The sequence below is a fragment of the Phocoena sinus genome, chromosome 21, assembly GCF_008692025.1.
Source record: "Phocoena sinus isolate mPhoSin1 chromosome 21, mPhoSin1.pri, whole genome shotgun sequence".
In the NCBI taxonomy this organism is placed as follows: Eukaryota; Metazoa; Chordata; class Mammalia; order Artiodactyla; family Phocoenidae; genus Phocoena; species Phocoena sinus.
In genome coordinates, this window is record NC_045783.1 from 21,732,430 (window position 1) to 21,748,868 (window position 16,439).

Here is a 16,439-nt window from a genome sequence, read left to right on the forward strand (position 1 = left end):
GAGAGAAAAGGAAACACTCATGCACTGTTGGTGGGAATGTAAATTGGTGCAGCCACTGTGGAAAACAGTATGGAGGTTCCTCAAAAAAATTAAAAATTGTACTACCATGAGATCCAGCAACGCTACTCCTGAGTATATATCCAAGGAAAATGAAAACACTAATTTGAATAGGTACATGCACCCCAGTATTCATAGCAGCATTATTTGCAATTGCCAAGATATGGAAACAACCTAAGCCCATCAACAGAAGAACGAATAAAGATGTGGTGTGTGTGTGTGTATCTACAATGGAATGTTGGCCGTAAAAAAGAATGAAATTTTGCCATTTTTGACAATATGGATGGACCTGGAGATTATCACACTAAGTGAAATAAGTCAGAAAGACAAATAGTGTATGTTTTCACTTCTATGTGGAGTATAAAAAAATAAAACAAATGAACAAACATAACAAAACCGAAACAGACTCACAGATACAGAAAACAAATGGTAGTTACCAGAGGGAAGTGAAGGAGGAGGAGGGGTAAAGGGGATTAAGAGGTACAAACTACTAGGTATAAAATAGGTAAGTTACAAGGACGTAAAGTGCAGCACAGGGAATATAGTCAACATTTTATAATAACTTTATATGGAGGATAATCTATAAAAATACTAAATCACTGTTGCACACCTGAAACCAACAGTATTGTAAGTCAACTATACTTCAATTAAAATTTTTTTAAGTTAGAAAAAGAATCTGACACCATAAAGTGCTCAATACAGATTAGCTTGGTGGTGGTTTTTTTACTGCTGTAATTACATAAATATTTGTTTCATTAACACTATACAATGTGGATTCCTTTTAGGCAATCCCTAATGGACCCGCCTGGTGTTGGTGGCTTCTTGCCGTCCTTCCCGTCGACCCCCGCTATCAGCTGTCGGTTTTGTCAATGAAGTCTTTGAAAGAACGGTTGACAAAGATACAGCATATACTGACTTATTTTTCTAGAGACCAATCTAAGTAACCAACTGCTTGGATCTTCCTCTAAAATTACCCTAATCTGGCTGTGGTGATGGCCAGATTGTCCGCTGCCTTTGCACATCCAGTGCTGGTTTGAGAAATGTAATGAAACTGTTCTTTTTTTCTTTTTCTTTTTCCTTCAACCTCCTGAATCATGTGGTTCTGCAAACAGACACCTTCAACTAGGATTTAGACCACTAAGAACTTGCACAGAAAAACACACACGAAATGTGTGTTAAACCTCTACATTGTGATGAAGTTGCACTATGTACCATACTCTAAATGAAATGAGAACTCTGTGTGTGGGTGCGTGCGTGCGTGTGTGTGTGTGTGTGTGTGTGTGCGCGCGCGCGTGCGTATGCGCGCCCGTGTGGGTAGTATGGGTGCATTTTCTCTGGCTTTAAAATTTTAAAAGAAAGAAAAAAAGCCATAGAGAGCAGGACTTGCCGAGGGTCATTTATTGCCCAAGTTTACAACAGGAGCGATACAAGCTTTTGCAAATTGAATTTGCCTCAGATTTCTCTGTCCTGATGCTTAATTTGCACAAGTACGTAAGCTATGGTATTGAGTATCACTTTTTGTCGGAAATACCGCTCTTGCTGAACTGTCTTGACCATTAACTAGGACACAGTTTCTTATTTATGTAAATACTTGCATCCCAATAGCCAACAGGCATCGGATGCAGAACCTAGAGCCAGTTTTCAGGAACAATTGCAAACCTGACTTGGTACTGTGCATCTATTCATAAAACACTTAAAACTGTGAAAATATGGTTTACACTTAACTGTACATAAAGGTAAATGGAGAACTCAGTTCAGTACCAGTTAGTTTGTACATTTTAGGGGGGCTTTTCACATTAACTGCCCATCTATGTAATTTATAGTTTGACATATGTTTGTTTTAAAAAATTACATAGTATAAACCCATTAAGAATCTAAGGGAAGAGAAGAAGCTTAATGTAGAACTAAGCTTTTAAAGTATGTTGGTTTTTTTTTTTTAATTCTCGTCTTGGTGCAAATGTTAGTTATGCCTTATTCATATCACAGTTAGATCACCATGCTGTGACATGGTCTGTATTCATGCTGCCCTAGATACTTTTGTAATTATTTGTTGCAGACTTGTGACTGTCCCTCTTAACTTTCTTTTATGTAAGTAATTTGTAAAAGTTTCTTAAAAATTTTGCTTTTGCTTATTTAATTTTGAATAAAAGCTAAATTCATAATACTTTTTTTTCTTAATGATTAGGTTAATGTCAAAAAAAGATCAGCGGAGGAATCAAGCTACACAGAGTAGAGAACAGATGAGTTTTGCCTACTGTTTTGTGCTGTGAGATGTAAGCTATAGCTTTCAAAAGACTTTTTTTTTTTTTTTTTGGTCATCTTTTGACCAAACAATGAAATGTCTTAAGGAAAGTTTAGGCCTAGAACCATCCTCTAAAGCAAGGGTACCCCAACTCCCGGACTGGTACCAGTCCGTGGCCTGTTAGGGACCGGGCCGCACAGCAGGAGGTGAGCTGCAGGCGAGCGAAGCTGCATCTGCCTGCCGCTCCCCATCACTCGCGTTACCGCCTGAACCACCCCCCACCCCACCCCGGTCCGTGGAAAAAGTGTCATCCACGAAACTGGTCCCTGGGGCCCAAAAGTTTGGGACCACTGCTCTGAGGCACATTTTTCAACCTCTGAAAAATCCATGTCCCTTTTAGGATAAAGATAAGGCTCTTAGTTACCCCCATTGGGGACACCTCTTGGCTAAACAGCCTTGATTCTTTCAGTCCCTGATTTCCCAGCTAGGATTTATTATTGAATGTTTTAATTAAAAAGGCAGAAATCACTGCCTAGATAGAGAGCCACCATTTGCCCTCACAATTATGCTAGTCACGAATCGTGAATAGTTCTACAAAGAATGGGCCATTCCCCAAAAGTACCTTATCAATAGTTTCTGCAGTGTTAGATTGAACTTTCTTGTAATAAAAAACTATCAAATGCCTGTTAAATAGCTTAAATAGTGTCTGGGTGGTATAAATGAAGAGTTTACCTATACAGTTCTGTATAGTTCTCAAAATATGTATCAGATGGCAGCAGGAGTTACCTGGTGCTGAATCGACATCCGTGGTATGTACTTGCGTGTGTCCACACATACACACGCACAAAGCAGCATTAAATGGTCTCTCTATATATACACACACATACTAATGGAAATTCATGGGTTTTATCATTTGACCCTAGTTTTGTGGTAAATGATCTCTGATAGTTATTCTGTCTATAGATTTTTTTTTTTTTAATCTCTGGAAATCTTTTTCCTACTGCACTTTCCATCTAGATTATCAGAAAAAGAAGGTGGGGGGGGAAGAATCTGACTTTTTTTTTTTCCCCTAACACTTTAAGTGACTAAGTTCTGTCATGAATTCCATATTTCAAGTCAAGGTAGCTGGTTGTTGATCTTCTTTTCTTATACACCTGTCTCTACATGTCCAGTTCTTCCTGTTCCTCGAGGTCAACTTGAATGCCTTCACTCAGCTAAAACCCTGAATCCATAGCACTTTCCTTGTGCTTTGCTTATAGCATGTATGGGGGATATTTGAATTAAATACATAAACCCTCTCCTGATATCAAGATCAGTGTCTAGCAGTTTAGACAGATTTAATCTCCAAGACACAGGGTGACCCCTGAACAGGGTTGAAATAAATGCCAGTTAAGAAGGGAAGTTGAATAAAGATGGTTCGACTGAGCAAGTACCTCGTCTTACCTTCCTCCCCAAGTTCAAAACAATGACAGTAAAGAAAATGAAATCTAATGGCATTGCAAAACTAAAGTCAATGCTTTTTGAGGAATTTTTGAGATATGGAAACGGGATCTAATATAGAAGACCAGAGGAGAGCATAGCTTTACAGAAATGGAGGACTGCAGGGGAGCCCCAGACTGGTAGAGGGTCTTGGAAAACTTGGGCAGGTTCCCTGGGGAGGCTGTATTTGACACGGCTGGATCATTTGCCCTCTCCCCACTTGGCCAGGGCAGCAGGCAGCAACAGCAGCTGTTCTCAGGCCAAAGCACCAAATGCGGGCGTTGGGCCAGAGAAGACCGTGAAACCTTCATTAGCCACATGGGATGGAGGGCCCTCACGCACAGACAGTAGGCTGCTGACTGACTTCACTCACACGGCAGGCGTTCCAGCGTTCACCAGTCAGCAGAGGCAGGCCACCCAGAACCACACCAGCACCCACAGGAAGGAATAGAGCTCCCACATGACAAAGATGAGGAGACAGTCAACTCCTACAAATTTGAGGAAAAACATTCTAAACAACACAACAAATCCAGTGCCCTTCGAATTGAGGACGTGCAATTCCAAAAATTATCTGGAGATCTAAAATATGTTCCTCAGACAGTCCCTGGCACCACAGAAGCATTCAATAAGAGTTTTTGGAGTCAATGAATGAATCATAAAAATAAACTAAGCAAAAATAAATAAATAAAAGCAAACGAGTTAAACAGAAGAATGAATTCAGACAAAGGATGAAGGAATGAGGCAGAGCGTTGAGTTGGGGTCCTTTCCAGAACACAATGCAGAAATCAGTAGAGGCAGAGTAGGAGGGAAACATCGAGGTGTGGAGGAGAGATTCAAAGTTTTAACGTTCATCTGAGAGAAGATTCTTAAGAGTAGGGAAGAAACAAATAATGCACGTAATTAGCTCAAGAGTAATAAAATAATTTAGGTGCTTTCTTAGGTACCAACTTGATCCATTTAAATAGGACAGTAAGGCAAATTTAGATGACCAAGGACAGACAAAACAGCAATATCTCAACTGTCTGGCTCATCGATCCACAGGGAAATGATTGGCTCAATGAGATGAATTTTCTTCCTAAGCCAACACTTAAATGCCAGCATTTTTTATAGATAGGACATTTATGACGTGGCTTAATAAATGAGCTCTCTTACAGACCTGCCTCCAAATAGCCTTTGGCTGTTCACCAAAATTTTAAAGTATCCTTAAGGACTTTTTTTTTTGGGGGGGGGGGCAGGTCACAGTAGGATATTGAAGAGCCTACAGACTTCGTTTCAAAATGTGGTAAACACGCACATTTAATCCTCAGAAAAGTCCTGTGAAGTAGGTAGTGTCCTTGTAAGGATGAGGAAATGGAAACACTAAGTAGTTAAGTAATTTGTCAAAGGAGTACACAGCTAACGTGTGGTGGATCTGACCGAAGCCAGGCAGTCTGGCTCAACCTTACCACCACCCAAGTTCTAAGGCATCTAAGAAGGTCGGTATGTGAAGGGTCTGAAGTGACTGACGTGACTCCCTGACTTAGTAGGCTTTACACTTGGGGGAGGGATGCATTTTACAGCGATAACATTAGGACCTATTTTTAAGCACCTCACCAAGATGGGGAGATGGCCAAACTGGGCTCAGCCCTATATTTTTGGGAGCAGTGTAAATTGCTAACAACCTTTTTAGAAAGTAATACTGCAGTTATGTATCAAGGATCATTAAAATGTTCATAATCTTCAACCCAAGCTCATACTGTGGCGTCTTTTATCCCCCATGTTTCAAGTCACAGAGACCCAAATTAAAACAAAAACCCACAACAGAACAATGGTATATAACATTGAAATTGGGAAAATCTCATATGCTTATATACCCCATGCTTATAATACCTTCTCTACTTTTTGAAATGCCTTTGTTGCTGTGTACTCAGTGACTCTCAAATCTTAATCCACTTGATTTAATTGTAAACCAATATTACTGGAATTAGTCAAGATAGTTAACAAACTCTTCCAAAAAAGGAAAGGAGGGAAGGAGGAGTGTATATGAGATTCCTGAAAAGAATTTTCTTATCATCAACAAATTGAATATGAAGCTAGAGAAATGACGATGTAGCAACATACAGAACAAATCACTGCTGAACAGCCTAACATGCTAGAACACATTTAAGCAAGGACAGCAAAGTAAACAAAATGGCAAGGTGAAAGGCTGTAAGAACTCCTCGTGCAAGCCAGGGAGTGAAAGAAAAACATACCTTTAGTTCCAAGAACATTTCCACATCGGTGGAGTTAGAACAGACTTAGGAATTACCAGACTTAGGAATTACCTCTCGTACTCAAATGTCCAAGCCCAAGACAGGATGTTCAGTGGCAAGTAAAAACAGATGTGCAATAACCAGGTCTCTTGGTGTGGAGCAGTGGCCTTCGATTGAGCTCCTCTTAAAGTACCAGACCCCATACTAGGCACATACATACATGTATGTTGCTGCTGAAAGTCTAATGCAAACCTGACTTCTGTTCCTTTGGTAAGTGATCTAGGTTCTTCCCTGGCACCCCAATTTTTAAATAACTTCCCTGTTCTCTCTCAGCATGAAATAATAGTTGAATTTATTCAGTGTTTTGGACTTGGTATTTCACTGTAAATGTATTAAACTATGCCAGAGATGCACGTACACACATACACACATACGCATCTCCAAATAGACATTTTTCTTTCTCTTCTTTACCATTACATGTATGTTAGCCCATCTGATATTCTTTCATAGCTCTCTGATGCTCTATTTTCCCTTTCTTTGCTCTTCGTGTCTCAGTTTAGATAATTTTTCTTTGATCTATCTTGGAGGGCGGGCATTGGTTTGTGTTGAGGGGTTCACTAAATTACTCCATAATACTGCTGCCTGGGCATCAATTTGCACGGCCAAGTGCCCAGTGGGGGCCTTGAACTGACACTAGCCCTCCCATGGGTGCGTGCCCTCCGTGGCAGCCTCAGAGTCAAGTTCCTGATGTGCCTTCTCCAACACCCTGCTGATACACAGTCTCTCCTGCCTCCTAGCTTTCTCCACTTGTGCACAAGAGCCCCCTGGAGCTTACTTAAACCCTGCTCTTTATGGTTTGAATTAACTGATCCAGCCTTAACCCGGGACCCACAAAGCACTGCACCTGTGGACCCTAATAAAGCCAGGCGCCCCAGGTCCTGCTGCTCCCATCCTGCCTGCATCCTGCCTTTACCTCTCCATGTGGCCGCTTGAGGCTGCCACGGACCTCCGCCAGGACCTCTGAGGAATAATAATCTCCTTTATTTCCCTTTCCCTTTCAGTCTTTGTTGAACTGTGGCTCGTCATTTGACTCAGGACCAAGGTTCTACTTAACAAATGTTCATTTAACAAAATCACAAGTTTGCCTGAGGTTTTTTCTTTATGTTGGCGTTTTATACTCAGTTTTATGCTTTTCCTGCTGCCTGTGCCTCACGGCAGTTTATAATTTTTCAGTGCTTACTTGCCCAGTAAATAAGGGGGTTTCTCTCTTATCATGGGCCCCCCTCAGTTGGAGACACTCCACTCCAGCGTGAACTTTGAAGATGGCTCTGCTGGTTTTGTATGTAAAGAATAGGTTCCTACCGTTTAAAGCCACTCGGTTTGTGGTACACCGCAGCCTCAGGACCTAATACAGCATTCAATTCAGGCTGACAACAAGGATTATGATGCAAAGGCCATGTGGAAGTGGGTCTGAAACTGGTTGAAAACTTCCTTTTTCAGATATAATTGATTCTAGTAACCGGAGTTGGGAAATCTGTACGTGGAGTTGACAATAATGAAGAAAGGTAGGGAATGAAAGACGAATCAACAGACGAGACTCAAAATGATTATGCCTTGACTCCAGAAACATCTATTCACAGACCCATGCAGACTGTCAGATATGAGACACTGTAGACAAGAAAATTCTCCTCCCGATGTGGAGCAAAGGGACACGACACTGTTGGTGGGGATGTAAGCTGGTGCAGCCACTATGGAGACAGTATGGAGGTTCCTTAAAAAAACAAAAATAGAGCTACCATATGACCCAGCAATCCCACTCCTGGGCGTATATCCAGACGAAACTCTAATCCCAAAAGATACACGCACCCCTGTGTTCCTAGCAGCACTATTCACAATAGCCAAGTCATGGCAACAACCTAAATGTCCATCGACAGGTGAATGGATAAAGAAGATGTGGTACATATATACAATGGAATACGACTCAGCCATAAAAAAGAATGAAATAATGCCATTTGCAGCAACATGAATGAAACTAGAAATTATCATACTAAGTGAAGTCAGTCAGAAAGAAGAAGACCATATGATATCACTTATGTGGAATCTAAGATATGACACAAACGAACCTATCTACAAAACAGAATCGTGGGCACAGAGAACAGACTGGGGGTTGGGTTGCGAAAGGGGAGGGGGTTGGGGGAGGGATGGAGTGGGAAGTTGGGGTTAGCAGATGTAAGGTTTTATATATAGCATGGATAAACGACAAGGTCCTACAGTGTAGCACAGAGAACTATACTCGATATCCTATGATAAACCATAATGGAAAAGAATATAAAAAAACAATGTCTATATATGTATAACTGAATCACTTTGCTGTACAGCAGAAATTAACACAACACTGTAAATCAACTATACTTCAATAAAAAATTTTTTTAAATCATCCGCCCATCCCAAGCCAACATATCTGAATGATTCTAGCACATCATATGTATACTAGTTACTCAATAAATACCCCTAGAATGACTGCCTATCTGGATATAAATATGAACAAGTGATTTCATGTTACTACTAAGTTGGTTTGATTTTCAAAACTGAGAGATCAATAGGGTCTCTGGGGAAACAGAAATTTCATGAAGTCAAGTTACTTTCATTCTTAATTTTACAGAGTCTTATGCTACTTCTGTACCATACTGTTGACAATATATGAAGGTTAAGAATGTCAGATGGTTAGAAAATCTAGATCTAAGTGAGACAGCACTGTTTTATTGTTGTTGGGCAAGGAATAGCAACTTTATCTGGAAAGCCAGAAGACTGAGAAGACAGCAGACTAGCATCCCAAAGAACCATCTTCCCAGAGGCAGAACTCAGGTTTCTTTTATACTAAAGGGGGGGGGGGGGGACCAGGCATCCCTGGTGGCTCAGTGGTTGGGAGTCTGCCTGCCGATGCAGGGGACACGGGTTCGTGCCCCGGTCTGGGAAGATCCCACATGCCGCAGAGCGGCTGGGCCCGTCAGCCATGGCCGCTGAGCCTGCACGTCCGGAGCCTGTGCTCCGCGATGGGAGAGGCCACAACAGTGAGAGGCCCGCGTACCGCAAAAAAAAAAAAAAAAGAGGAGGGGTTAAAGTCCTGGGTCCCGTCACACTTCGAAGGAGATGTGTCAATTTCTTCCTTCCTGCACCCGTTCACAGGATGTGTCAGGATGTTTCCTGTGAGCAAGTTGTGCCAGGTGCTCTCACAGCGACAAGGGACTTTGTGGAATAATTTAAGTAAGGTCTGTGCCCTCAATAAGCTTCAAACACCACACTGGGGGGGAGACTAGATTAAATAGTCCAAAGAGTGGCCATAGGGCAGCTCAAAGGGGACTGATCCGGCACACAGTCCATCACAACCAGCTCTCAGGCAAGGCTCACATCCCAGGGTCTGAGGATACTGAACGGTCTTCTCTGAAGACCTGGGCTTCCTTTGAAGGAAGGAGGGAGATCTGCAGGCTTCCTGGATCCTACTCTAGTCCTTGAAGCCTCTGGCCTGGACAGACACGCCCATGGCTCCCTGAAGGTGGCGCACACGCGGCCCCATGGGACCGCGGCAGAGGGCGTGCCGCCCCGGGTCCAGGTCCGTGCGGCTCTTGGGTGCCCAGCAGAGACCAACAACAGGGTTAGGGGACAGCCGCCTCCACCTGCTGGCCCAGTACAGAACTACTGGGGCCGTAGCACCTTCCACCAAGGCCGCGGGGAAGCTGGATGGGGCTAGGACAAGGAGGCTCACCCGCCCTCCCCACGCCAGGCGTGGTCCCGGTGGGGTCTGCGGCTGAACTCCACTCGTGGCAGTGGTCCAGCGTCCACTGCTAGACGTGCCGGAAGTCCTCCCAGATGGGGAAGAGGCCGGTTCTCCGCACCACCTGCCGGCTGAAGCTGGGGAGGCCTCTGAAGCCAGCAGTCCTTAGCTTCTGTTTCTGAAAGTTGCCTTTGGGTCCATAGTCCTGCCTGCTCCGTCCAGGCTGCGAGAGCTACCAGGGCTCGTGGTCCAGCAGCTGTGCCATCTCGGCCTCCTTCCCCCTGGTCACGAGGTCCTCTAGCAACGTTGCACTGGGAAGCGGCTGGCTCAGTCTTAAGAGTCAGACTCCTTGGCCCCCACGGCCCAGCCAGTGTCTGAGCAGTAGACGAGAGGCCGTGCTTCGTGTGGGTAGTGGTGCCAGGGTGGGGCCACCTCCCTGCTGCTGCTGGACCAGACAGGTCCGGATGCCCTTGCACAGCATTCCTGAAGGCCCTTCAGGGCCACCACCGCAGCAGCCAGGATGACACTGTGAGGGCACCACTGCAGACAGAGGAAGGAGTAAGTACAAAACCCTAAGGGGAGAATGAGATTGGTGTGTGCAGGTATGAAAAAGGAGGCCAATGAGGCCAGAGTTTAGGGATTAAAGAGAATAGCAGAAGCAAAGCGTATTAGGCAGGGACCAGTTTACATAATATTTTATAGACCACAGTAAGGACCCTGGATTTTCTGTGAGTTGGTTTGGGAAGCTGTTGGAGAGTTTAAAGCAAGGGAGGCGTATGCTCCCAGTGGCTCCCTGCTGTGTGGAGAATGAGACAGAGTACTATTTTCACAGATCTTTGGTTCCAACAATACTTATTAGCATCTACCATGTGCCCAGAACTGTTACAGGTATTTGGAATACTTGTATCGACTCCTTTTAAACTTACAGTTTGGTAGGAAAGACAGATACGTCTGCAAATGTGTTATGGGCACGATCAGTGTTCCAGGGTAGGCTGTGATGACTGGGGAGTACATGGCCCCTGTGAAGTAAACGAAGAATGAAAACTAAATGGAGAATTGATATAGACTAGGATTGCACCGGCGGAAAAAATGGGTGTGGGCCGCGGTCCAGGTAGAGTGATCAACGTGGGATCAGAGAACCACGGGGAATTTTGTATTGCTTATGGCGTGGCCAGAAGGAAGGTGGGTAAGGGGAGAAGTAGGTCTAGGTGAGGCTGAGGTGGTAGGTGGGTGTCAAATCACAAAGGCACGAGAAAGAGCTAGGACTTTATCCAATGGAAAGTATCCCTTATCAAACACTCATTTCAACCAGATGTTTTTCATGCATGACAGATCACAAAAGGCTGTCTCACTTTAGACCTAACCAGCATTACTCCTGCACTCAGAAGTTTATAACAAAATATCCATGGCCAGAAAAAAATGTTCAGTCTGATATCAAAATAGCTTTAATTAGATGAAATCAATCAATATGCTATTTGTTGAACTTTTACTATATATACAACATATAAATACTAAAATCTTACGCCTGTTGATTTTAAATCTCTGGGTGGTTCATAGGTATTAGGAAAAAATTATTTATGTATTTTAGACTTTTAAATTCAAAGTATAATGCACATATAGGAAAGTGTACAGGATTCTGGACAAGACGGTGGAGCAGAAGGACTTGAGCTCACCTCCTCTCACGAAAACACCAAAATCACAACTAACTGCTGAACAAACATCGATAGAAAAGACTGGAACCTACCAAAAAAGATATTTCACATCCAAAGACAAAGAAGAAGCCACAACAACACTTTCACACTGTAAACAAATCCCATACCCACCAGGTGGGCGACCCACAGACGGGAAAATAATTATATTGCAGAAGTTCTCCCACAGGAGTGAGAGTTCTGAGCCGAACCTCAGGCTCCCCAGGCTGAGGGTCTGGCATTGGGAGAAGGAGCCCCCAGAGCACTTGACTTTGAAGGCCGGCGAGGCTTGAATGCAGGGGCGCCACGGGACTGGGGAACAGATTCCACCCTTGGAGGGCACACACAGGGTTTCACATGCACTGGGACCCAGCACAAAACAGTGACTCCACAGAAGCCTGGGCTAGATCTACATGTGGGTCTTGGAGACTCTCCTGGGGAGGTGAGGGTTCGCTATGACTCACTGTGGAGGCAAGGACACTGGTGGTCCCTGATCACAGGGAACACTGACCAGTGTGAGGTCTCCCAGAGGTCACCATTTTGGCACCGAGACCTGGCCTCACCCAACAGCCTGCAGACTCCAGTGCTGGGACACCTCAGGCCAAACAACCAGCAGGGGTAGGGAGAGAAAACAGCCCCACCCATCAGCAGACAGGCTGCCTAAAGTCTTCCTGAGCTCACAGCCACCTCTAAACACATGCCTTGACATGGTCCTGCCCACCAGAGGGACAGGCCCAGCTCCACCCACCAGTGGGCAGGCACCAGTCCCTTTCACTAGGAAGCCTGCACAAGGCCCTGGACCAACCTCACCCACAAGGGGGCAGACACCAGAAGCAAGAGGAAGTATGATCCTGCACCCTGTGAGAAGGAGACCACAAACACGGAAAGTTAGACAAAATGAGACAGCAGAAAAGTATCTGCTGTCTTGTTCCAGGTGAAGGAACAAGATAAAAACCCAGAAGAACTAAATGAAGTGGAGATAGGCAGTCTACCTGAAAAAGAATTCAGAGTAATGACAGTAAAGAGAATCCAAGATCTCAGAAAAAGAATGGAGGCACAGACAGAGAAGATACAAGAAATGTTTAACAGGGGGAAGAGTCAAGATGGTGGAAAAGGAGGACATGGAGTTCACCTCTCCCCACAAGTACATCAAGAATACATCCACAGGGCTTCCCTGGTGGCGCAGTGGTTGAGAGTCTGCCTGCCGATGCAGGAGACGTGGGTTCGTGCCCCGGTCTGGGAGGATCCCACATGCTGCAGAGCGGCTGGGCCCGTGAGCCATGGCCGCTGAGCCTGCGCGTCCGGAGCCTGTGCTCCACAACGGGAGAGGCCACAACAGTGAGAGGCCCGCGTACCGCAAAAAAAAAAAAAAAAGACTACATCTACAAATGGAACAATTCTCACGACCACCTGCTGAACACTAGCAAAAGACCTAGGAAACCTAAAAAGACAAGAAAAATCCCCACACAACCGGGTAGAATGGGACAGGACCTGCACCCCTGGTGGGGAGCTGAAGAACAGATGAGACTCCCATACCCGGGGAAAGCCTCCCTCACCAGCAGAGAGATCAGCTGGGACAGACAGCTGGGACACAATACAAGCAAACCGAATCCAACAATACATTAAAAGGATCGTACACCATGATCAAGTGAGACTTGTCCCAGGGATGCAAGGATTCTTCAATATCCACAAATCAATCAGTGTGATACGCCACATCAACAAAAGATAAAAACCACATGATCATCTCGAAAGATGCAGAGAAAGCTTCTGACAAAATTCAACACCCACTTACGATAAAAACTCTCCATAAAGTGGGCACAGAGGGAACCTACCTCAACATAATAAGGGCCACATACGACAAACCCACAGCAAACATCATTCTCAATTGTGAAAAACTGAAAGCATTTTCTCTAAGATCAGGAATGAGACAAGGATGTCCACTCTCACCACTTTTATGCAACATAGTTTTGGAAGTCCTAGCCATGGCAGTCAGAGAAGAAAAAGAAAAAAAAAGAATCCAAATTGGAAAAGAAGAAGTAAAACTGTCTCTGTTTGCAGGTCACATGATACTATACATAGAAAATCCTGAAGATGCTACCAGAAAACTACCAGATTCATTGATGAGCTGTAGTAAAGCTGGCAGATACAAAATTAATACACAGAAATCTCTTGCATTCCTATACACTAACAACAAAAGATCAGAAAGAGAAATTAAGGAAACAATCACATTTATAATCCCATCAAAAAGAATAAAATACCTGGGAATGAACGTACCTAAGGAGGCAAAATACCTGTACTCAGAAGACTATAAGACACTGATGAAAGAAATAAATGATGACAAACAGATGGAGAAATATACCGTGTTACTGGACTGGAAGAATCAATATTATCAAAATGACTATACTACCCAAAGCTATCTACAGAGTCAATGCAATTCCTATCAAATTGCCAATGGCATTTTTCACAGAATTAAAACAAAACATTTTTACAATCTGTATGGAAACACAAAAGGCCCCAAATAGCCAAAGCAATCCTGAGAAAGAAAAACAGAGCTGGCGGAATCAATTCCCTGGCTTCAGATTATACTACAAAGCTACTGTAATCGAAACAGTACAGTGCTGGAGCTAAAACAGAAATATAGATCAATGGGACAGGATAGAAAGCCCAGAAATAAAACCACACACCTATGGTCAATTAATCTAAGACACAGGAGACAAGACTATACAATGGGGAAAAGGCAGTCTCTTCAATAAGTGGTGCTGGGAAAACTGGACAGCTACATGTAAAAGAATGAAATTAGAACATTCTCTAATACCATACACAAAAATAAACTCAAAATGGATTAAAGACGTAAATTTAAGTCCAGATACTATAAAACTCTTGGAAGAAAACACAGGAAGAACAATCTTTGACATAAATCTCAGCAGTATCTTTTTGGATCCACCTCCTCAAGTAATGAAGATAAAAACAAACAAATGGGACCTAATTAAACTTAAAAGCTTTTGCTCAGCAAAGAAAACCATAAACAAAACGAAAAGACAACCCTTAGAGTGGGAGAAAATATTTGCAAATGAAGTAACTGACAAGGAATTAATCTCCAAAATATACAAACAGCTCATGCAGCTCAATATCAAAAAAACAAACGACCCAATCAAAAAATGGGCAGATCTCAATAAACGTTTCTCCAAAGAAGACATGCAAATGACCAAAAAGTACATGAAAAGATGCTCAACATCAATAATTATTAGAGAAATGCAAATCAAAACTACAATGAGGTATCACCTCACACCAGTCAGAACGGCCTCATCAAAAAATCTACAAACAATAAATGCTGGAAAGGGTGTGGAGAAAAGGGAACCCTCCTACACTGTTGGTGGGAATGTAAATTGATACAGCCACTCTGGAGACAGTATGCAGGTTCCTTAAAAAACTAAAAATAGAGCTACCATATGATCCAGCAATCCCACTCCTAGGCATATATTCGGAGGAAACCAGAATTCAAAAAGATACATGCACCCCAATGTTCACTGCAGCACTATTTACAATAGCTAGGACATGGAAGCAACGTAAATGTCCATCAACAGAGGAATGGATAAAGAAAATGTGGTACATATATACAGTGGAATATTACTCAGCCATTAAAGAAGAACAAAATAATGCCATTTGCAGCAACATGGATGGACCTAGAGATCATTATACTGAGTGAAGTCAGTAAAAGACAAATATCACGGTATCACTTATATGTGGAATCTAAAAATAAAGGGGGTACAAATGAACTTATCTACAAAACAGAAATAAATTTACAGATGTAGAAAATAAACTTATTGTTACCAGGGGAAAAGGGGAGAAGGATAAATTGGGAGACTAGGACTAACATATAAGCACTACTATATATAAAATAGGTAAATAATAAGGACATACTATATAGCACAGGGAACTCTACTTAATACTCTGCAATGGCCTATATGGGAAAAGAATCTAAAAAATAGTGGATATACGTATATGTGTAACTGATTAACTTTGCTGTACACCTGAAACACAACAGTGTAACTCAGCTCTACTCCAGTAAAATTTTTTTAAAAAAGATACAGGCACCCAAGTGTCCACTGCAGCACTATTTACAATAGCCAAGACATGGAAGCAACCTAAATTTCCATCGACAGAGAAATGGATAAAGAAGATGTGGTACATATATACAATGGGATATTTCTCAGCCATAAAGAAGAATGGCATTAGCCATTTGTAGCAACATGGATGGAGAAAGACAAATATCATATGACATCACTTATATGTGGAATCTAAAAAAAAAAAAGATACAAATGAACTTACAAAACAGAAACAGACTCATAGACTTCAAAAACAAATTTATGGTTACCAAAGGGGAAAGGTTGGAGGTGGGCAGGAATAAATTAGGAATTTGCGATTAACATATATACACACTACTATGTATGAAATAAGACAATCAACAAGGGCCTACTGTACAGCACAGGGAACTCTACTCAATACTCTGCAATAACCTATATGGAAAAAGAATCTGAAAAAGAATGGATATATGTATATGTATAAATGAATCACTTAGCTGTACGCTTGAAACTAATACAACATTGTAAATCAACTATACTCCAATATAAAACAAAAACAGAAAGAGAAGTGTACAAAGCATAAATGTACAGCTTTAATGAACTATCACAAAATGAAGATATCTGGGTAAAGCAGTAGAACACAACTAGTACCCAGAAATCCCTTCATTCTCCTTCCAAATTACTACCCTCACCTCCTCCCCAAATGTAACTACTACCTTGACTTCTAAAACCATTAATTCTGCCTGTTTTTTAATTTATACAAATAGAATCACATGATATATATTTTGTGCTTGTCTTATTTCAATCAATATTATTATATCTTATTCATTTTCCTTGTTGTATAGTATTCCATTTTATGAGCTTACCACAATTTTTAAATTTTTTCTA

General features: G+C 42.5%; 1 protein-coding gene and 1 pseudogene across 1 annotated transcript in view; one reads left to right on the forward strand and one right to left on the reverse strand.

The window, feature by feature from the left end:
• LONRF1 (LON peptidase N-terminal domain and ring finger 1) overlaps positions 1-2,218 on the forward strand; it is a 45,659-nt gene extending 43,441 nt beyond the window's left edge. The window contains exon 12 of the mRNA XM_032618372.1: positions 843-2,218. Coding sequence (XP_032474263.1) covers positions 843-1,001 — 159 coding nt within the window. The 3' untranslated portion in view covers positions 1,002-2,218. The remainder of the gene's footprint in view (positions 1-842) is intronic.
• Positions 2,219-9,662: 7,444 nt separating this feature from the next.
• LOC116746696 overlaps positions 9,663-16,439 on the reverse strand; it is a 40,337-nt pseudogene continuing 33,560 nt past the window's right edge.